Source organism: Rana temporaria, chromosome 4 (genome assembly GCF_905171775.1).
Source record: "Rana temporaria chromosome 4, aRanTem1.1, whole genome shotgun sequence".
Lineage (NCBI taxonomy): Eukaryota > Metazoa > Chordata > Amphibia > Anura > Ranidae > Rana > Rana temporaria.
In genome coordinates, this window is record NC_053492.1 from 288,273,916 (window position 1) to 288,295,966 (window position 22,051).

General features: G+C 39.5%; 1 protein-coding gene across 1 annotated transcript in view; it reads left to right on the forward strand.

Moving 5' to 3' along the window:
- Positions 1-22,051, forward strand: part of LAMA2 (laminin subunit alpha 2) — a 1,029,834-nt gene that overhangs the window by 968,826 nt on the left and 38,957 nt on the right. Inside the window, 5 exon segments of the mRNA XM_040350410.1 lie at positions 3,797-3,917; positions 11,992-12,168; positions 15,074-15,219; positions 17,207-17,383; positions 21,110-21,299. Coding sequence (XP_040206344.1) covers positions 3,797-3,917; positions 11,992-12,168; positions 15,074-15,219; positions 17,207-17,383; positions 21,110-21,299 — 811 coding nt within the window.

Here is a 22,051-nt window from a genome sequence, read left to right on the forward strand (position 1 = left end):
CTAATATTCATTTGCACTGACAAGGGGCAGGATTGCTTTCTAATTACTGGTAAATTTCATCTTGTCTCTTTGCTCTCCATGCCTTTTTGGACCTCCATGTCTTCATGTATTCAATACTTCTTCCCTGTGTCATTCTATTTTATTACACAAAACTTCATTTCTAAACTTATTTGTTTTGGTGTCTTTGTATGTATGGATTGCATGGGTTGTTACCGACTTTAATTTAATGTCAAAAGCACTTTTAGAAATACATGTACCTAGAAAAATGGTCATGTGCTTAATACTTATTTTATCCAATATATATATATATAGCAGTCTTTTAGGCACATATTCCAAATCCAGTGAGGTGGTGACATGTTTATTTGTGATATATAGAAGTATTTTATATACAGGTGCTGTACAGTGTTTCAGAAAACAAACAGAACAAAAATAGCAAACAAAAATATATCCGTGTCTCGGCACTTACACCCCTTTCACACTGGAGCGGTTTGCAGGCGCTATTGTGCTAAAAATAGCGCCTGCAAACCGACCCTAAACAGCTGCTGCTGTTTCTCCAGTATGAAAGCCCAAGGGCAAGGGCTTTCACACTGGACCGGTGACTAGCAGGACAGGAAAAAAGTCCTGCTAGCTGCATCTTTGGAGCAGTGAAGGAACGGTGTGGATACCACTCCTTCACCGCTCCCGCCCATTGAAATCAATAGGGCACCGCGGCTATACCGCTGGCAATCCTTGCTTAGGTGAAGATTGTGGAAATGGGAGCAGGTAGCAGTAAAAAAAACGATACTCGCTAACACCCTCCTCCCAAAAAAAACTGTAACTTAGTTAAAGCCTGGGTGGAGGAAGCAAACCAGTGAAGTGAAGTTTTGCTAATGTCATAGAGGTCCAAGAAAATGCTATAACTTCTTATATTAGTATTTCTGTTTTTATCAAGAAAATTACAAAGTTTTGCACATGTAAAAACATTATAATTAAAAAAATTATACTTTTACACATGGAAATAAATTAATGATTCTGTTGCTAGCATCGTGATTTGATGAGCTGTAAAGCTCAATGTTAATAAAACATAGCACTTTCCCTTCACTAAAGAAGCCAAGTAATAATAGCTGTACCTATGTTTCAATGCAGATGTACACAATGTTCTGCTACTTGTTATATTGCAGGAAAATTTAATTGTCATGGTTTTTATGTGATGAAGATGTAAAACTTTTACTTTGGTTAACTTAAACAGTGAATAAGTACCTGGGAAATTCATAACAGGCAGCATTTACTGCCTTTATCTTTAAACACAGCCTTTTTCTCGGAGAGATTCACTCTTTCGAGAAATAAACTTACAAGTTAAAATGGTTTCCCTACATTCTCACTACTTGTCTACCCCCCCCCCCATTCCTAGACACTTGCCTGTCCCTACAAGAAGCCACAATCTCATTTTTACTTGGATTCACAAGCTACACTGAGATCAGGGGGAACCATGTGCTCCTGCTGTTGTCAGTCACATCCTGTGAGGAGCTTGCAGTGCTGTATGTGACAAAAGGCACACATAGCCTGGCTCAAGAGCATGCCCACACAAGTGCCCCCATAGCACATGCTTGCTATGGGGACATTGAGAAGAGAGGTCAAGCAGAAAGTGCCAGTGGGGAACACCAAAGAGGAGGTAAGGGACCGCTCTGGGCAATGTCATTGCAAAGAGCAGGTAAGTATATCATGTTTTTTATTTTAATAGAAAATAAACTTTGATTTTCATATCACTTTAGGCTAGGTATACACTGTTGGAATTTCGCTCAACTAACTTTCATTGTACAAGTGTTGTTGGGGGACTCCCAAAAATCTATTTCTATTGATCAACCCACTGGGCTGAAGGATAAGTATCTATATGTGTATGGCCAGCTTTAGAGGCGGTTGAGACAAATGTACCATATACAGTATGTAGCTCACTATCGACAATGCCATTAGTACCATGAGAAAAAGTCAGACTGTTTAAAATACACTGTTGATTGAATCTTTCAAGTTTCATGATCGTACTACACTGTTATAATCTCACATTTTAAAAATTAGACAGATAGTGTTGTCCAGGCACCACATCACTAACAAGCCACTATAGCACATAGAGAAATACTGTATATGTGCATGGGTCTTTGAAGGTATATTAGTAATCAAAAATCATTTTGATATTTTGTAGTTTATTTTGTTCACATATTGTCATGGCACCTTAAAGTCCTGTGTACACATATTTCTTTAGTAAGCACTCAAAGTGGTATGGGCAGCCAGCAAAAAAAGATTGATATACAAACCTTGAAGAGTCCATACAAATGCATTTGCAGTGTCTATATCATCATGAATCCATTAAAGTGAATATACAGGTATCATACAACCACCAAAACATGCAAAAAATCATAAAACATTAAATATAATACAAAAAAAAAAAAATCTCTAAAATCATCATACATGACATAAAAATATAAATGGCGAATAAAAAGAAAATTAAAATAGTGAATGGCTTGAAAAGTAAACAAAAAGTCCACAACCAATGTATTGCGTGATCTGCAAAGTCTATGAGACATGCTGAAATATAATTTCAAAAATACTCTTAAATCTGTGTCTTCCACCACCTCTTTCAGTTAGCCCCAAATCATCTGGCGTATGGTTTCACACCACAAACAGGTGAATAAAACGTTCATCAAAAAAAGGTATACAGTAGACTGCAAAGCACACAGCATAGCCCGCTGATATCTCAGAGAAGCTCCCTCCTTTCCAGACAGAAAATATACAGCCTGTGACAGCCCAACAACCCTTCCTCTCTTATGCAGACACTGCACACCTGGTTTAGTTAAAACTCTATTTCATGTGGAAAAGTCCAATGATCCTACCACCTGGATTCCCAATTCTCTGACGTGTTTAGCCCAAAAAGGGCTTAATCATAGAGGGACCTTTATGATTAAGCCCTTGATGGATAAAATGCATCAAAGTGTGTAACTGAACCTCGTGGGTGGTGTTGGCTCCATATTGTTTGTTGAAGACTAGTTTGGGATCTGTGCCTTCATTCAAGGTGGAAATTGGAAAATCCTAACATGGGCTTTTGGAGCAGTATTGTTTTTTTGCATTCTTGTTGAATGGTTCTCTTAAGCCCTGTACACACGATCAGTTTGTCTGATAAAAACAGACCGATGGACCGTTTTCATCGGACAAACCAATCATGTGTGGGCCCCATGGGTTTGTTTTCCATCTGTGAAAAAAAATATAACACGTTTTAAAATTTTCCTATGGATAAAAAAACGATAGAAAAAAAACAATTGTCTGTGTAGAAGTCCATCGGTCAAAAATCCATGCATGCTTAGAATCAAGTCGATGCATGCTCGGAAGCATTGAACCTAATTATTCTCAGAACGTCGTAGTGTTTTATGTCACCGCGTTGGACACGGTCGGATTTTTGACTGATGGTATGTAATCAAGACTGATGAAAGTCAGCTTCATCGGATATCCGACAAAAAAATCCATCGGATTAGATTCCATCAGATATCCGATCGTGTGTACAGGGCTTTAGTGTTTATGAGTACAAGTATAACACTGATGGGTGGTAGCAATAAAACGGGGTGAGTTGTATACGTCTAATTACAAATAATACTAGCAACAGCTCTAGTTACTTGTGTTGACCCAATTGTTTACACTTAGTCCTGCATGATACAATAGTAGATAAAAGAAGTTTGCAATGTAGTTTAAAGTTTGACGCTCAAATACAGAATGATTCTGACCTGTAGATATGCTTGCTTTGTATGACATAATTATGCTTATTTTCCTTTAGGCCAGAGGTTAGTGTAAATAAATATGCCGGATGCCTAAAAGACATTGAGATCTCTCGAACACCATACAACTTACTTAGCAGCTCTGAATACATAGGATTAACGAAAGGATGTACACTTGAGGTATGTTTGCAATTTTTTTATTCCATCAGTGTGACAGATGTAAAAAACTAAAAACAAAAAAATAGGAAAATATTCTGGCATCCAATAAATCGAATTTTGCACTTTAGGATCACAATTGTTATATTTGGAGGAAAGCGTATTTTGTTTTTCTTATTCTGGATTTCCGCTAATACTGAGCAGGGCAGTATTTGGACATTAGGCTTCCCTAGGCACAACTGAATAATAATTCTCTGATAAAGCTCTGCCCCTTATATAATGCAATTATTTTAGTCAAATTAATGCTAGTATGTTATAGTAAGACAAGAACAGAATCTACTTTATATTCACACAAAAAGGGTAAATGGGCGCAATAAATAAGCCACAAGAATATACTGTATATAGAGAACCAATCTTGAAGTTAAATAATAAAAACAGTCCAACGATAGGGGTGAAGAGTAGCAGCTACAAAGCAGGCAGAGGAAACCTTAACTGTAACCACAAGAGAAAAAAGCAAAAAAGGGATTGCTGAAAGAAAGCCATAGAAAGTTTCAGTTTTCAGTTTGCGAGAAGCCATGTGGGGGGCACAGCAGACATGTGGAAGAAGGTGCTCTGGTCAGATGAGACCAAAAACTTTTTGGCCTAAAATGTGTGGCGGAAAACAAACACTGCACATCACCCTGAACACATCATCCCCACCGTGAAACATGATGGTGGCAGCATCATGCTGTGGGGATACTTTTTTTCAGCAGGGACGGGGAAACTAATCAGAGTTGATGGGAAGATAGATGGATGGAGACAAATACGGGGCAATCTTAGAAGAAAACCTTTTAGAGTCTGCAAAAGACTTGAGACTGGGGCGGAGGTTCACCTTCCAGCAGGACAACGACCCTAAACATACAGCCAGAGCTACAATGGAATAGTTTTGAGCAAAGCATGTACATGTGTCAGGCCCCATACACACGAGAGGATTTATCCGCAGATACGGTCCAGCGGACCGTATCCGCGGATAAATCCTCTCGAGGATTTCAGAGGATTTCTATGCGATGGCGTGTACACACCATCGCATTGAAATCCGCGCTGAAATCCTCTGCCGATGACGTGTCGCGCCGTCGCCGCTATTATGACGCGGCGACGGGCGCGACGCTGTCATATAAGGAATTCCACGCATGCGTCAAATCATTACGACGCGTGCGGGGAATCCCTTTAGACGGATGGATCCGGTAAGTCTGTACAGACGAGCGGATCCATCCGTTGGAATGGATTCCAGCAGATGGATTTGTTGTGCATGTCAGCAAATATCCATCTGCTGGAAATCCATCCCAGGGGAGATTTATCTGCGGATAAATATCCGTTGGCGTGTACACACCATAGGATCTATCCGCAGAAACCCATTTGATGGAATTTATCTGCGGATAGATTCTATGGTGTGTATGGGGCCTCAGAATGGCACAGTCAAAGTCTAGACCTAAATCCAATTGAGAATATGTGGCAAGACTTGAAATTTGCTGTTCACAGACACGCTCCCTCCAATCTGACAAAACTTGAGCTATTTTGTGAAGATGAATGGGCAGAAAATGTACTTTCTAGATGTTCAAAGCTGGTAGAGACATACCCAAAAACACTTGCAGCTGTAATTGCAGGGAAGGGTGGTTCTACAAAGTATTGACTCAGGGGAGATGAATACAAATGTACACCACACTTTTCATATATTTATTTGTAAAAAATAATTGAAAACCATTTATAATTTTCCTTTCACTTCACAATTATGTGACACTTTGTGTTGGTCCATCACATAAAATCCAAATTAAATAAATTTACGTTTTTTATTGTCACATGGCAAAATGTGAAAAATTTGAAGGTGTATGAATACTTTTTCAAGGCACTGTATGGTTTCATGTTTTTTCTTATTAACGTTAAGCACTTTTTATATTGGTTCTTCCTGTACTTGGCAAAGTAAAAATCACTGAAAATTTGAACTCTTTTGCATATTCTGAAAGCCTACTATATTAAAAAAAAAAATCTATATTATGTATTAATCAATCTTGACCTAAAGCTAAATATACCCTTAATTGCTTCTAAATGCTTTCTCTACTGTATAATTGGTAAAATTTCCCAGGCTATCATTTTATTTTATAGGACTCACTATCCAAGTACACATAAAATAATTATTGTAAATTGCAGTTACATTCATTTATTTTGTATTATATTGGAAATATTCATAAAACGAAGACTTAATAATGACGTTTGATAATTGCATTAAAAGATCACTAGTCTGTTATACAGTATATCATTGTGCAAATAAATATGACTTAAAAGTCTTGCTTTCAGGGAACAGTCGTATTTACCACTGACAAATATATAGTTGTCACACTAAAAATGCATTGAAAGGTCCCTCTATTTATAGTGAGGATGTTAAGTTGTGACCTCAGTCACAAATCTTATCTATATAAAACTTGCATGCAGCAATAGCAAAGGCTCTTTGACAGCTTAACTGACTTTTAAACAAAACAAAGTGATAAATTAATGTTTTAGAGATTGCTGTTTGTACTCTGCAGTAGACTTATTAACTTATTTTATCCTTTTCATCTTTATCTGATTGTCTGGGTCAGTGAGAGACTGGGTCATCTCCAAGTGTAACATTTTTTATTAGTTTGCTGTACATCATGTATACATGTACTGTGCCCAATGTTTATCATTGTGAGTGATAAATTGCAAGACCATTTTACTATTTTTCTTTAATAAACTTTGAGATATGATATATAAATGGAAAGAACAACCAATATACAGAAAGAAAAAGAGGGAGACCAGCCCCACTGGGAAAATGTCAGCAAATTGTGAGACAATTGTCTGGGCTTGTACTGTATGAGTCACATGTTGCTGTCTTCTTTCCAGTTCAGCACACAAGTGATATTGATTGTTTCCCTTTTTTTATTGAAAGGGGTTGTAAAGGTTTGTTTTTTATTTTCTAAATAGGTTCCTTTAAGCTAGTGCATTGTTGGTTCACTTCCCTTTTCCTTCGACTTCCCTCATAAATGTTTTTTTCTTTGTCTAAATTTCTCACTTCCTGTTTCTCCTCGGTAAGCTTGCCCCCATCATCCGAGCTGTTCTGGCTGGGGGTTAGTCAGCTTGTTCGCCCCCTCCCTTGGGACTACATCCCTGCTGGGAGACGCTGTGTTTTGGGAACCCGCAATATAAACAAACAAGCATGTGGATACCAAGTCTCTGGCTCCAACTAGACTACACGGTATACATCTCTGAGTGTATATTGAAGCTTTCGGATTACCTGTGTTAAGTCGCCACTCGGATTCAGGACCAGCTGTACCCATCGTGATGATTGACCATAAAAGCCTTTTGTGACTTGCGTGGTATATGCCTCGCTAAGGCCCCTTTCACACTGAGGAGTTTTTTAGGCGTTACATCGCTAAAAATAGCACCTAAATACCGCCTGAAAAACTCCTGCCCAGCATACTCAATGTGAAAGCCCGAGGGCTTTCACACTGAGGCGATGCGCTGGCAGGAGAGAAAACAATCTCCTGCAAGCAGCATCTTTAGAGCAGTGAGAGGAGCGGTATGTATACCGCTCCTTCACCGCTCCTTCCCAATTAAAACAATGGGAAACCGCGGTAATACCGCCCGCAATGCACCTCTGCAGAGGTGCATTGCGGGCAGTATTAACCCTTTATAGGCCGCTAGCGGGGGTTAATACCGCACCGCTAGCGGCTGAATCCCGCTGCAAATTTGATGGTATAGCGCCGCTATTTTTAGCGCCGCTATACCGCCACCGCGCCTCCAGCCTCAGTGTAAAAGGGGCCTAAGTCATTTATATCTGGTAAGCCTCCTCCTATCATCGGTGGTGGTGCCTCCTACTATTGCCATTCCATCTAGAGGGTCGCACCTTCGCGGGATCCTCCATTCCATTTTGTTAGAGCCTTTCTACACTTTTGGACTATTGTTTTGTCACTTTTATTGGACATAACCTTTTTTCACTTACACGTGGAATTTTCCTATTTAGCGAGTTTTGATTGAAGCTCGTCACGTGGTGTCATTTAATTTAATTGTACCCAATTAAGATTTGTTTTATTTATTATGTGGTTTTGACAATTTTATATACAATAATAAGTGCTACACTTTTTCCATATTCAAGTGAACCAACAATGCACTAGCTTAAAGGAACCTATTTAGAAAATAAAAAACAAACCTTTACAACCCCTTTAAAGAAAATACTCAGGCATTATCCATCAGGTATTAGTTGGAAAAACAGTTTTTGTGATAAAAAAATGCTTTCTACCACACAATTGTTACAGACAACACTCTCTCATAGTGGTCTTATCAGGCAATAGTATTGACAGGCAATCAGGGCCACTGTTAGAAATCATGGGTCCCTGTGCAGCCTTCCTTATTGCCCCCCCCCCCAACCCTGCCTTCACCCTATCCACCCTCCTGGGGTGCAATGAAACAATGGTACTGACTTTATCCCCCTATGCCCTGAAAATGAAAAAAAGTTCCACCTTCTGGGCCTCTGTTGACCTGATGGGGCCCAAGAAAATGTAATTTAAGCTCTGGTAAGCAGGTAGGAGTTGGGGTGTGGTCTAGTAAAATCTATTTATTCTTTTAGGCAGGTTGTTCTAGCCAACACTTCCAAGAGACAGGCACTTAGGGGTCTGTTTAAAATGGAGAACAGATATAGATCCACACTATGTACTGAACACTTCAGTGTTTACTCCACATTGCAGCTGCATTTTTTTTAGTAAATCATAAAATGCAGGCTATGGTATGTAGCTGCCAGTTTCTTTTGGAGTGTTTTCTGCATAATGTGACTGGGCTATTCTCCTCCTAACATTTTATTTTCCCCAATCATGACTGAAGCTTAAATTGCTTCTGAGCCTCAAATAAAGGGAAATGCATAAATTGCTAAACACATTAAAGCAGCATATCTACTATATTACATTTTACAATTTCTATGGATTATAAACTTTATTTATTTGGACTAACTGTTTAATCTACTACAGAATTTGTAATTGTCTCTATTTAATTTTTGAAAAAACACATTGATAAGCATACAGTAAATTATGAAAAAATTGAATTAAACATTTCCCAAGAGCTGGTCCTCTTCTCCAACATAAACTGTCTGCAAAGTTCAATAAAAATTGGTTTGCCTTGTTTGACTCTTAGAATATAGCCCCTCCATTTTCCCCCAGTGAGATCTAAAGTGAAAAGTACAATTGTCCATTGACACACAAATCAGGGCTCAACCTCTCCCCCGCTCCCTCCTCACTGGCTATGATTGACAGCAGCAGGAGCCAATGACTCCCACTGCTGCATCTGAATCAATGAGGAGGGAGAGAGCCGGGAAAGCAGTTGCTCTCGTGCATATTACTGGATCAAGATTTGACACAGGTAAGTTAAAAGGGGGAGGGTGGAGCTGTACACAGAAGAGTTTTAACTTTCAAGCATAGAATGTATGGAGGTAAAAAACCTTCAGCATTCAGAATCACTTTACATTTCAGTCTTGCCAGCTAATTTTATCTTTCAACACTAGATTTTCTTGCTAATGTTCTGTTCTTTCCTTGTGACTATATTTAATTTCCGATAAGCTGCTGAAATACAATTAAGTTCTCAACCTTTAAACCCTTTAATGTTAAATAATGTTATTACATTTGTGTGTACCAAATAAACACTCAACATGTGTAAAGGTTTAATGTAATGTACCGTTGTAATTTAATGTACCTTTCTTTAGTTTATGTCATGATGACATTAAAGTGTCATTGAACACCATTAAAATCCATTTAAAAAAGGCACACTGCATTTTAACATGTTTTCTCTTAAATTCCCATTTTATGTACATTATGCAGTAAGTTTGAGTAAACATTTAATTTTACAGTAAAAAGAGGTGCCTTAATTAGCTAGTCATTTGTGGCATGTACAGGAGAATGTACAATGTTACCTAAAATGTATATATATTATATTTAGAGTTTTTTAGTACATTATTTATTTTATGAGACTTTATTCATTTGAATAAGCCAATGGCAACTAAAATTTTACTTAACATAAACCAACAACTATTGTGACAGTTAATTAAAGTTGTTTCTCTTTCTAAACTTCTGAAGGAAAAAGATTTATAATCCTGTTACAGTTTGTACACAACCTGTTTATTGCATTCTAATATTACCTGTATGCTATTCAGCAGAGATCATTTCTAGAAGTTTATGGCTCAAGCTCCTGATTAAGACTATAAAACAGTTTTATTATAAGCAACAAATAATGAGGTAAATGCTGTCATGTGTCCTCAAACTCAATTTATCCTATGCTATACTGACTGAAGTAGACTTCACAATTTCACTACGAACCAGGTTGTTTGCAATATTGGAATCTAATTATAATGAAAGAAAATAAAATATCAACTGAATTATGTAATGATATTAATATGTCTTAAAGTGGAACTTCAGCTTAAACATTTGTAGTGGAGAAGGGTTAGCAACCCTGTCCCTTCTTTGATTGCTGCCCGTGTCTTCATTGGGTAGACTCAACCTCTCTATTTGTCATAATAACCACTGATTCTGGGGCTGGAAGTTATGCTTAGCCAAACTTCAAAGGGTTTTCATGCTCCGCGTTTTTTGAGGAGTAAAAAAAGCTTTTTGTGACAGAGATATGTGCATGAAAGTGTTCACCTAAATGCCTATTGATCATAGCATTTAGTCCCCTGAAACAACATATAATGTTAAGGAAGCTCTGTTTTGCTTAGCCATAGCACTTTGAATGATTCTGTTTCTAGTGTGTGAAAGAAAGAAATAGTCCTCTAATACTCAAACATAATATTCACAATGAGTAGGGCCTTAAAGACTATGTACATAAACACATTATCATTTATGCCTCGTTTCCACTGAGTGGATCGGTTCGGGTCAGTACAGTTTGGAAGGGTTAGAATGGTCCGGCCTATTCAGATGAGCGTTTCCACTGCAAGTCGGACCGTCAGGGGCCATACAGGGTTTATAAAAAATGCCTAGCGTGTCTGCCAATCAGTGGACTGTATTGTAGCTCCGCCCTAACCGAACCGTACCATTTTCTATGGCCCCACATCTGAAGCAGGACCCAGAATGGTGCGGTATGGTTTGGTTGTATGGGATGCTTTCATAATGGAAACACTCAAAATAGCGTACCCTACTGAACCAACCCGAACCGATCCGCTCAGTGGAAACGAGGCATTAGTGGCCCACAGGGACCAAAGGAAGTTTACTTCTTGTTACCTGAATCCAAAACAACTTCTCTATCTAAACTTTGTGTGTACTGGAAAGAAGACATTCCCCTATTTGACCCCGGATAATAGAAGGAGGATAAATCACACTTTTCTTGATATAATAATTCTTGGAAAAAGAAGCTTATCCAAATTAGATACCTTACAGACCCTGATACACTACAGTAAAACTTCATCAAATGGTTCCAGAGATATATGCTTTAAATGCCAAAGATTAGAAGCTTCTGTCATCATTTAATTTAGGAATGCTCAACACTCAGACTTTGGGTCTGATCTTATGGAATTTATCAACTTTTCTGTACCCAGTTCCCAATTCCAAACAGTTTTTATACTGTGAGACATTAATTACATTGTTTAATACATTTATAAAAAAATATATATTTGTGTTTACCCTCTGAAATCTGTCTCTTTGATATTTTAGAAGCATATAGACATGAATAATTATTTTCTCAAGGGAAGGGTAGTATGAAGAATTTGAATAATGGTTTAGGGATGTGGAATGACACCCTACATACAACATTCACTTCAGAGCATGGTTTAATATGTTCAGAAGGCAAATCCTCGATATATGATATAAGACCGGTTGCACAATGTGTCATAGTGAGGTGTGTTTTAATTGTATTTGCAGCCTTAAAAGCTTAATCAACATCTTAAAAAATAATAATAGTACAGAAACATTGTGGAGTGACAGCTACAACAACTGTATCTAACAAATTAATTTATTTGAATCTTGACTTTTTTCGAGCACTAATGCAGAGTATAAACAGTTCTATGTCGTTATGTAAATGAGAAATTACCGACTTCTTCATAATTAATGTTGTATTTGTGCCTTTTATTTTTCAGAGAGTATATGTAGTGAGTTTTGGAAAGCCTGGATATATAGAAGTGCCACCAGTATCACTGGACCCTGGAACAGAGATTACATTGTCATTTAGCACTAAAAATGAATCTGGGGTGATTTTAATTGGAAATGGAGGAAATCTTGTTTCTCCAAGAAGGAAACGTAGACAAAGTGGGCAGGTAATATATTGAATGCCATATATTTAAATTGTTTTTAATTCTTTGCAGACAGCTTTGTTATTTACACACATCTGCCCGCTGCATAACCAGATACTAGTGACACACATCTTTCCTGGCTCATCCATACAGTTTTGTATACTACATTGCCATTTTCAGTCTGTTAACTGAGCAATAAATCAGCCTGAACTTCTCAGTGATATTAGCAAGAAGGTGATCCAGGAAGCAGTAAAGCTAAACTTTAAAGTATTAGTATGAATTTTCTAGCAGAGCAGTCTGACAGAGTGTTTGTGTCACAAGAATAGCTGTGCAGAATTGAAAACACTTTAGAAAAGTAAACATATACTCACCCTGCCCCTTTATTAGGTACACCTGTTCATTTGCTTGACAACACCAATTGCTAATTAGCCAATCACATGCCAGAAACTCAATGTATTTAGGCATCCAGATGTGGTGAAGACAGCTTGCTGAAGAATGGGGAAAAAGGGGGTTGAAATGATTTTGAATGTGGCATGGTTGTTGGTGCCAGGCGGGCTAGTCTGAGTATTTCAAAACTGCTGATCTACTGGGATTTTCATGCACAGCCATCTTTAGGGTTTACAGAGAAAGGTCAGAAAAAGAGAAAATATCCAGTGAGCGGCAGTTGTTTTAGACGAAAATGCCCTGTTGATGTCAGAGGAGAATGATAGAAAGGTAACAGTAACTCAAATAACCACTCAATACAACCAAGGTATGCAGAATACCATCTATGAACACACAACACATCAAACCTTGAAGCAGATGAGCTACAGCAGCAGAAGACATCTGTCATCTAAGAACAGAAAACTGAGGCTACAATTTACACAGGCTCATCAAAATTGGACAATAGAAGATTGGAAAAACATTATCTGGTCTGAAGAGCCTCGATTTCCTCTGCGACATTCAGATAATAGGGTCAGAATTTGTTGTAAAAAACACAAAAGCATGGATCCATCCTGCCTTGTATCAATGGTTTAGACTGGTGGTGTAATGGTGTGGGGAATATATTCCTGGCACACTTTCGAACCTTTTAGTACCAATTGAGCATTGTTTAAATGCAACAGTCTACCTGAGTATTGTTGCTGACCATGTCCATCCCTTTATGACTACAGTGAACCCAGTTCCCTTTATTATGGATGAGCCAAACACCCCCCCCCCCCCCCCGTTCGGTTCGCACCAGAACCTGCGAACAGACAAAAAGTTTGTGTGAACTTTAGAACCCTGTTAAAGTCTATGGGACTCAAACATTTTATATCTAAATTTTAAAGGCTAATATGCAAGTTATTGTCCTAAATAGTGTTTGGGGACCCGGGTCCTGCCCCAGGAGACATGTATCAATGCAAAAAAAAAGTTTTAAACACTGCAGTTTTTTCAGGAGCAGCGATTTTAATATTGCAATGAAGTGAAACAATAAAAGTGAAATATTCCTTTAAATTTCATACCTGGGGGGTGTGTAAAGTATGCCTGTGAAGTAGCGATTGTTTCCTGTGCTTAGAACTGTCCCTGCACAAAATGTAATTTATGAAGGAAAAAAAGTCATTTAAAACCACTGGCGGCTATAATGAATTGTCAGCTCCCGGCAATACAGAGAAAAGTAATTGATAAAAAAAAATGCGTGGGGAACCCTGCGTCAAATTTAGAAAAAAAAGACGTGGGGTTCCTCCCAAATATCCATACCAGACCCTTTATCCGAGCACACAACCTGGCAGGCCGCAGGAAAAGAGGGGGGATGAGAGAGCGCCCCCCTCCTGAACCATACCAGGCCACATGCCCTCAACATTGGGAGGATGCTCTGGGAGTCTGTGACCCCTCAAAGCACATGTTGATGGGGACAAGGGCCTCATCCCCACAACCCTTGCCCAGTGGTTGTGGGGGTCTGTGGGTGGGGGACTTAACAAAGGGGACCCCCAGATCCCGCCCCCTATGTGAATTGGCAATGGGGTACATTGTACCCCTACCATTTCACAAAGAAAGTGTAAAAAAACACAGACACAGTTGGGAAAGTCCTTTATTAAAAAAGATTCCAGCGCTGGTAATCCACTCTTGGTCTCCGCTCCAACGCTGTTGGTATCCTGCGATGGGTGATCTCCTCTCCGGGGTCCAGCGATGAGATGATCTCCTTTTCATCCAGGTCCAGGATCCAACGAAGAGATGTCCGCAGCACAGCGCATCACCTGTTTCCACCGGAGACACCCCGGGAATGATGCGACAGGAGCCAATGACAGCTATTATGTAGTTGAGGGCGGGGCCACCCCTCACGTGACCCTGTCCCCCTCTGACGCAAGGGGAAACCCAGGCTTTACCAGTGACGTGCTGGTGACCTTGCCCCCTCTGATGTAACTTGAAACAAGCGCTGCTTTACAGGTATACTTTACAAACCCCCTAAGTATGACATTTAAAGGAATATTTCACTTTTATTGTTTCACTTTAAGCATTATTAAAATCACTGCTCCTGAAAAAAACTGCCATTTTTAAAACTTTTTTTTGCATTGATACATGTCTCCTGGGGCAGGACCCAGGTCCCCAAACACTTTTTATGACAATAACTTGCATATAAGCCTTTAAAATTAGCACTTTAGATTTCTCCCACAGACTTTTACAGGGTGTTCCGCAGCTTTTCGAATTTGCCGCAAACACCCCAAATTGTTCGCTGTTCGGCGAACAGGCAATGTTCGAGTCGAACATGAGTTCGACTCGAACACGAAGCTCATCCCTACCCTTTATGACTACAGTGAAAAAGGGGATCTAACCGGCTACTAGCAAGGTGTGCCTAATACTGTAGATACATTTACATTATAATATATATATATATATATATATATATATATATATATATTATAATGACCCATCAGATCTTGCTTTAAATCCACATTCATTTTTTATGCTTCAGGCATTTTATGCAGTTCTTTTAAGAAAAGGAAGGTTGGAAGTTTCTATCCCTGGACCTAAAGAAATCCATAAAATAACCATTAGACCTGAAAAGGGAGAATTTCATGATGGCAAAGAACACTCAATCCGAATTGAAAGATCAAGAAAGTAAGTGAGATTAGTATTGAACTTTTTTGGGCAGGATTAATGCCAAGGATGTATGCTTGCTTTTCTCTACCATAATTACATCTGTTTATCTTAGAAATATAGTATATTTGGTGGGAAAAGTCAAGGGCCTGGATTCTTAAACCCCTCACGCCGACATATCTACTGATACGCCGCGTAAGTGCACGGATGCGCCGTCGTATCAATGCGCCTGATTCTTAATACAAGATACGCCTGAAATTTGGTTTCATCCAACCGACGTAAGTTTCCTACGCCGTTGGAGCCTGGGCGCATATTTACACTGGCCACAAGGGGCGCTTCCATTGATTTACGCGTCAAATATGCAAATGACCGAGATACAGCGATTCACGAACGTACTTGTGCCCGTCGCAGTAGTATACTCCGTTTACGTAAGGCGTACGTCCGGCGTAAAGTTATTCCACCTATAGGAGGCGCATCCCATGCAAAGGTATGGTTGACGGAACAGCCGTCGTATTTTACGTCGTTTACGTAAGTCGTACGTGAATGGGGCTGGGCGTAGGTTACGTTCACGTCGTAGGCATTGAGCCGTCATATCTTAGGGAGTAAATTAGACGTGCGCCGTTCGTTCGGCCCATCATTTGCATGGGGTCTAGCTTCATTTAAATGGATCACGCCCACTTCCTTCCTACTTTGAATTGGGCGGACTTACGCCGGTCAATTAACGTTACGCCGGCGCAAAGTTGGGAGCGAGTGCTTTGTGAATACTGTTCTTGCCTCTTAATGTTACGTCAGCGTAGCGCATATGAGATGCGCTATGCCCGCACAAATATACGTCGCTCTACGTGAATCCGGGCCTTGGTATCTTTCTACAGTAAGATATGTGAACAAGCAAATGTTTTAGCTCTCTTTCGTTAATTTCTAACACTGTTTCTCAGATTAGATCATAAGATCACAGCAAATATTCACGTTTCTAGTCCAGGCAGATAGGGAAGAGGGGAATGTGGAATAAATCTGATATCAAATACCTGATATCTAATCTGATATGTAAAAATGAAAAGGAAATTATTTGTTAGGGTTGGTGACCCCGTTTAAGATTCCTCCTGGGGGTGAACTCTCAATTAATATATTCATAAATGTATTCAGATAGCTGAAAGCAATTTGTTTAGGCGGGTTTGTTACCTATTTTACATGCACTTGATTTTGTTTTAAACATTCACTTTCCTTACTGTAGAATAATTGTAATAAACAGCATTGTTAAGTAGACAAAATTGCAATGATTATACTCCCACTGCCTGCTAAACTTCCTAGGATAACTTCTTTCTTATGCATTCTAAATGAGTACGTGGCTATGATATCTTAAATCTGAGAAAAACACTGTTTCTAATGCCAGCATTTAGTCAGAGTTTAGGATGAAAAGAACATCCCGTTCTTGTTTATCTAAACTATAAAGTTATTAGAACAATGTAATTACTTCTCTTACATGAACAAGGTTGCTTGTATTGCCCTCTAAAGGTACCTGTACATTTATCACATTTTACATTCAATGTACATCTAGCTTTGCTTCCCGTGGTGTGAATATTCAGCAGCATGTTGATTTGTCATTCAGTGACAATGGAAGCCGCTTACTCCTGGATATAATAATCCAAACAGATGTATCTCCCATGCTGTTTTAAAGCCAACTGAGTGTAATCATGCAACTTAGCAATGCTGTGAAAAACTTTTACTATACCAGAGCTATTTTCATTTCCAGAATGGTACATGCAAAGCAGATGGAATTCGCATCAAAAGCAGAGACCAGATCATTAGTTGAACTTTATTGCTCTTTGCTGTGCAACAGGTTGTTTTTCTAATTTGGTTAATATAAAAGCTATTCGCTTTTAAATTTGCCAGAGCAAGTGCTGTGGGAGAGTTAAAATGGTGCACTTTGCTAGAAAATACCTGACAGTATATTTCTTTACAGCCAATCAGTAATTTTAACATGTACTTCTGTATTTTATCTTCTTTTTAGTGTCTTTACTGTGCAAGTTGATGAAGATAGAAGCCAGACACTGAGGATGCCAGCAGGTCATTCAATAAGCGTAAAAAAGCTCTTTGTAGGTGGGATTCCATCTGATTCTCAGCTTACAATGTTCAAGGGTGTTCCACCATTCGAGGGATGCATATGGAACCTTCTCATCAATGCAGTGTAAGGCAACCCACCCTTCAACAATTATGTACATTTGGACAGTAACAGTTAATCTAATCCCAATACTAAACTCCAAAGCTCACTTTTAAAAATGAACTCTAACCCAAAATCTAACATTATTTTAACCTTAGATATTAAGCTTAATAGTAAAACTTAACCACTTCAGCCCCGGACCATATTGCTGGTCAAAGGTCAGGCCACTTTTTGCGATTCGGCACTGCGTCGCTTTAACTGACAATTGCGCGGTCGTGCGACGTGGCTCCCAAACAAAATTGGCTTCCTTTTTTTCCCACAAATAGAGCCTTCTTTTGGGGGTATTTGATCACCTCTGCGGTTTTTAGTCTTTGCACTATAAACAAAAATAGAGCGACAATTTTGAAAAAAATGAATATTTTAAACTTTTTGCTGTAATAAATATCCCCCAAAAATATATAAAAAAATTGTTTTGCTCAGTTTAGACCGATACGTATTATTCTACATATTTTTCGTAAAAAAAAAATCGCAATAAGCGTTTATTGATTGGTTTGCGCAAACGTTATAGCGTTTACAAAATAGGGGATAGTTTTATGGCATTTTTATTAATATTTTTTTTTTACTAGTAATGGCGACAATCAGCATTTTGTATCGGTACTGCGACATTATGGCGGACACTTCGGACACTTTTGACACATTTTTGGGACCATTAGCATTTTTATAGCAAACAGGGCTAATAAAATGCATTGATTACTATAAAAATGGCACTGGCAGGGAAGGGGTTAACACTAGGGGGCGAGGAAGGGGTTAAGTATGTTCCCTGGGTGTGTTCTAACTGAAGGGGGGTGGACTGACTCGGGAAAATGACTGATCGCTGTTCATACATTGTATGAACAGACAATCAGGCATTTCTCCCCCTGACAGGACCGGGAGCTGTGTGTTTACAGGTGCCCGGCGGTGATCGCGCCCGCCGGGCATGCACGTCGGCATTGGGGGCGAGCGGGGGGTGCCCCTATTGGCTGCTCGGCGAGATGACGTAATACTATGTGATCTCACCCAGCAGAGCCGACCTGCCACCGTAAAACTGCGGCGGGGGGTCGGCAAGCTGTTAAAGTGTTTGTTGCCCAACATATCAAATTCCTGATATGTGCCTACTGTACTATGTACTTGCATGAAAAAGTATCCTGTTCTCTTTGTACTTCTTCCTTTGTCTGAAATTCCTAGTTTTCCTGCCAGTCCCTCTGCATTCCTATTAAAGACCAACCACGCTAAGCAGAAGAACACTTACTGTGGTCAGTTATCTAGCTGTGCTGCAAACTCAGCCTGCTCTCCTCCAATGATCTGGATTATCCCCCCCCCCCCGCGGGAGCACAGCCATTCACTGGGAATATCAGTGTACTGTTGCTCTCTCCTCCCACAGCTCTTATGCAGCTGAGGACAGAGGGAATGTGATCAAGTGTTGAAGGCATTTATAGTGTTTTTTATACATTAATGTTAGCCTTTTTATTTCATTTTTAAACTGAAGGTGATTGTTTACACTCACTTTAACTATACCCCTTGTGACAGAGCAAGGCCCATCCACTGTGAAAATGGTTAAAAAAGAACTATGGGTTCACAAATATGCAGAGTGCCGGACCCCTGGCTATCAATAATGAACTTTCTCCAAATTTTGGTCTGCCAGGATTGGGCTCTGTAGTTTGGAGATTTGAATGTGCTTTGGGAGGCAGGAAATCTCCAACCCCATGTCCAGGCTTTTTTAAAGATTAGCAGGGTGTGTCCAGGTGTACACAGCTTTTATAATGAAAGTTTGGGAATAGCTCAGGTCCCCAGCCAGAAGGGAGGAGTGCTCCGGGTTGATGACAGGTGTATGATCCTGTCTGTAGACAGAGGTGATTTACTCAAGAAACAGAAGAGACCAGTGCAGGAGCAGCTGTGCTGCTGAAGAGGGATTTAGGTGGTCCAGCATTTTCTGTTACCTGTTTTTTCATGTGAAACTGCGTGGAAAAACCTGATGTAAGGGACTTTGCTTTGACATCTGTTTTAAATAAAAGTAGGCTGGTGAGCCTTAAACCATAGTCCAGGCTTGCGTGAGCTTGCTAAAAACATATCTACCACCCTCCAACTAATCTTAAAGTGATAGTAAAGTCTTGTTTTTTGTTTAAAAATAACAAACATGTTATACTTGCCTGCTCTGTACAGTGGGTTTGCACAGAGCAGCCCAAATCCTTCTCTTTTCAAGTCCCTCGCCAGCGTCCTCTTGCCAAATGCCCCCACAGCAAGTAGCTTGCTATGGGGGCACCCAAACCAAGCCACTGCTCTGTGCCCTGTGGCTCAGCCCCGCCCCGCCCCCTCGCTCTCCTCATTGGCTCACTCACTTTGATGGACAGCAGCAGGACCCAAAGGCACCCACTGCTGTTTCTCAGCCAATCAGGAGGGAGAGCCCCAGACATCCAAGGCTCTAGTGCAACATCACTAGATTGAGATGGGGCTTAGGTATGTTTTAGGGTTGAGGGGGGTTGTTGCACACAGAAGTGTTTTATCCTAATGAATAAAATGCAAGATGGATTCATACACAAACGACCGCAGCTCAGCTTGTAGGATGGGTATCAGCACCCATCTGAAAGACCCCTAAATGTAAAGGTTATGTTAACCTTAAATTAACTTTTTTATTTGCTTCTCTTTAAGTCCAATAAATATACAATTGAAAGTCTTTTTTATATACTTCTTGATTCTGTCAGATATCGAATGAGCTTGTAACTTATTGTGCATTCTGCCTCTGCTACACATAGTATTATCAATTATGCTCAGTTCACCTCCCCATATGTTCGAAGACATGAGGGGTGGTGTCTTCTTCAGGAGATAGCAGCTTAGGGTAAAAGCTTTGACCCTTCATAGATTTACACAGAGTAAAGAGGGCCGTACGTGGACTGAAATTCAGCCAGGATTTGACCCATATTTGGCCAGGCTGATGTACCCAAGTCAATCCATCGATCAACTTGTGTACAAGCAGCCTGTCACATTTTTGCATGCAATTACTGGTGGCGGCTTTGGCCACTAGCAGTAATCGTGTTCTGCCAGCTGGGAAGACTCCCCCCCATCAACAGTGATTGTGTTGATTGGGGAATTGAGCACCACCTGTGGTGGAAGGAAAGACAATTAAATCATCTATTGTCATGCTAAGACAGGAAAGATGTTACTGACAGGACCAACAGATTAAAATAAAGGGAAAAAAATAAAATGAATATAGCTATGCTATCTAAGATCTGATCAAATAAATTTGGCACAAGATGTATCGTTATTACAGGAGGACCTACAGTAGATAAAAAAAAGGGGGTTGGCAGCTACATGGCAGATGAGGTTCTATATTAAAACATGTAAAGTTAATCAAGGGTACTAAAAATATGCCTGCAACATACTCTTTTTATTTCTACCTGTCCACCTTCTTGGGACAGTTTCCTGTGCTTGTAACCTCTTTCACCAGCATAGAAAGTGAGTGGAAATCTCCCAAACAGGATCACATACAATTAAGGGCTTGGGAGAGGCTATTTGAGTCATCAGTTTTTTATGACCCTATCAGAGAAATTACCTCTCAATTCCTGTTCCAGTCACCACTAACATAGAATAGAAGGTTGTAACCCTGGCAAACTCTTTAGTTGAAGAGTCACTTTAAAACTTTTGATAGATAAAGAAGTTAGCTGAATGTTTAAATATTTATTATGTATGTGATGGTTATTCGTTTGTATGCCCTGACAGGCCAATAGACTTTGCTCAGCCTGTGTCTTTCGAGAACGCAGATATTGGAAGATGTCCAACTCTGGTGTCTGACAGTATACTTGAAGAAGATAAGGAGAAAAACGTCACTCAAGCATTAGTCCTCCCTCAGCCTGAAGCAACCACTGCACCAAAGGTCATTCCGGCAAGTCCACCTTCTGTTCCACCTACTGTAAGTGATTAATGAATCCCATTATTATTAATTATTATATTGCACTGTTAAAAAGGTGTTAATTTATGTTCAAAAGTCTTTTCTGTCACTATAAAATACAAAAAAATTGTATTTGTACACAACCTGTGCTGTGGGTTAAACAACTTGAGGTGAGTCACTAGATAGATAGATATGCACTCTGAGCTCAAGCCTGGAAATTTGCTTATTTTGGCAAATGTTATTTTAATCCTGCTAAACATACAAATTATTTCACCCAAAGAAACATTTGGTGGTTTGTTTGAAAAAAATAGTAATTAAAGTACCAAATGGATTTATTCAAATGCCTGACTGCTGGATGAAAGCTCATATCAACTACATTGAACATGTGTTAAAGTTGCGTTCAAAGTTGAAGTAAAAGGTAACTTTTATGGTGCAACAGAAATTTCAAAGGGCTGCCAATGAAAATAACTGACAGCATTCCGTGTATGAAGTTTCTTGTTTCATTTTGCATGAATTGGTAGTACAATGGTTGGCATGTGGATGCAGTATTGTTTAGCAAATGTGTCTTAAACGATTTACAAGGGAATTTTAAATCCCATCAATCTTTTCTCTTCAAAATCCTGTTATCCCCACTAACCCACCCCCCGCCACGAAAAAAAAAAAAAAAACAGTGTGCACGAGAGACTTAGCCATCCAGGTTTCTCCCTCCTAAATGGCTGAGACACATCAGCTGCACCATTGACTCCCACTGCTGTAAAAGTCAATTAACCAAT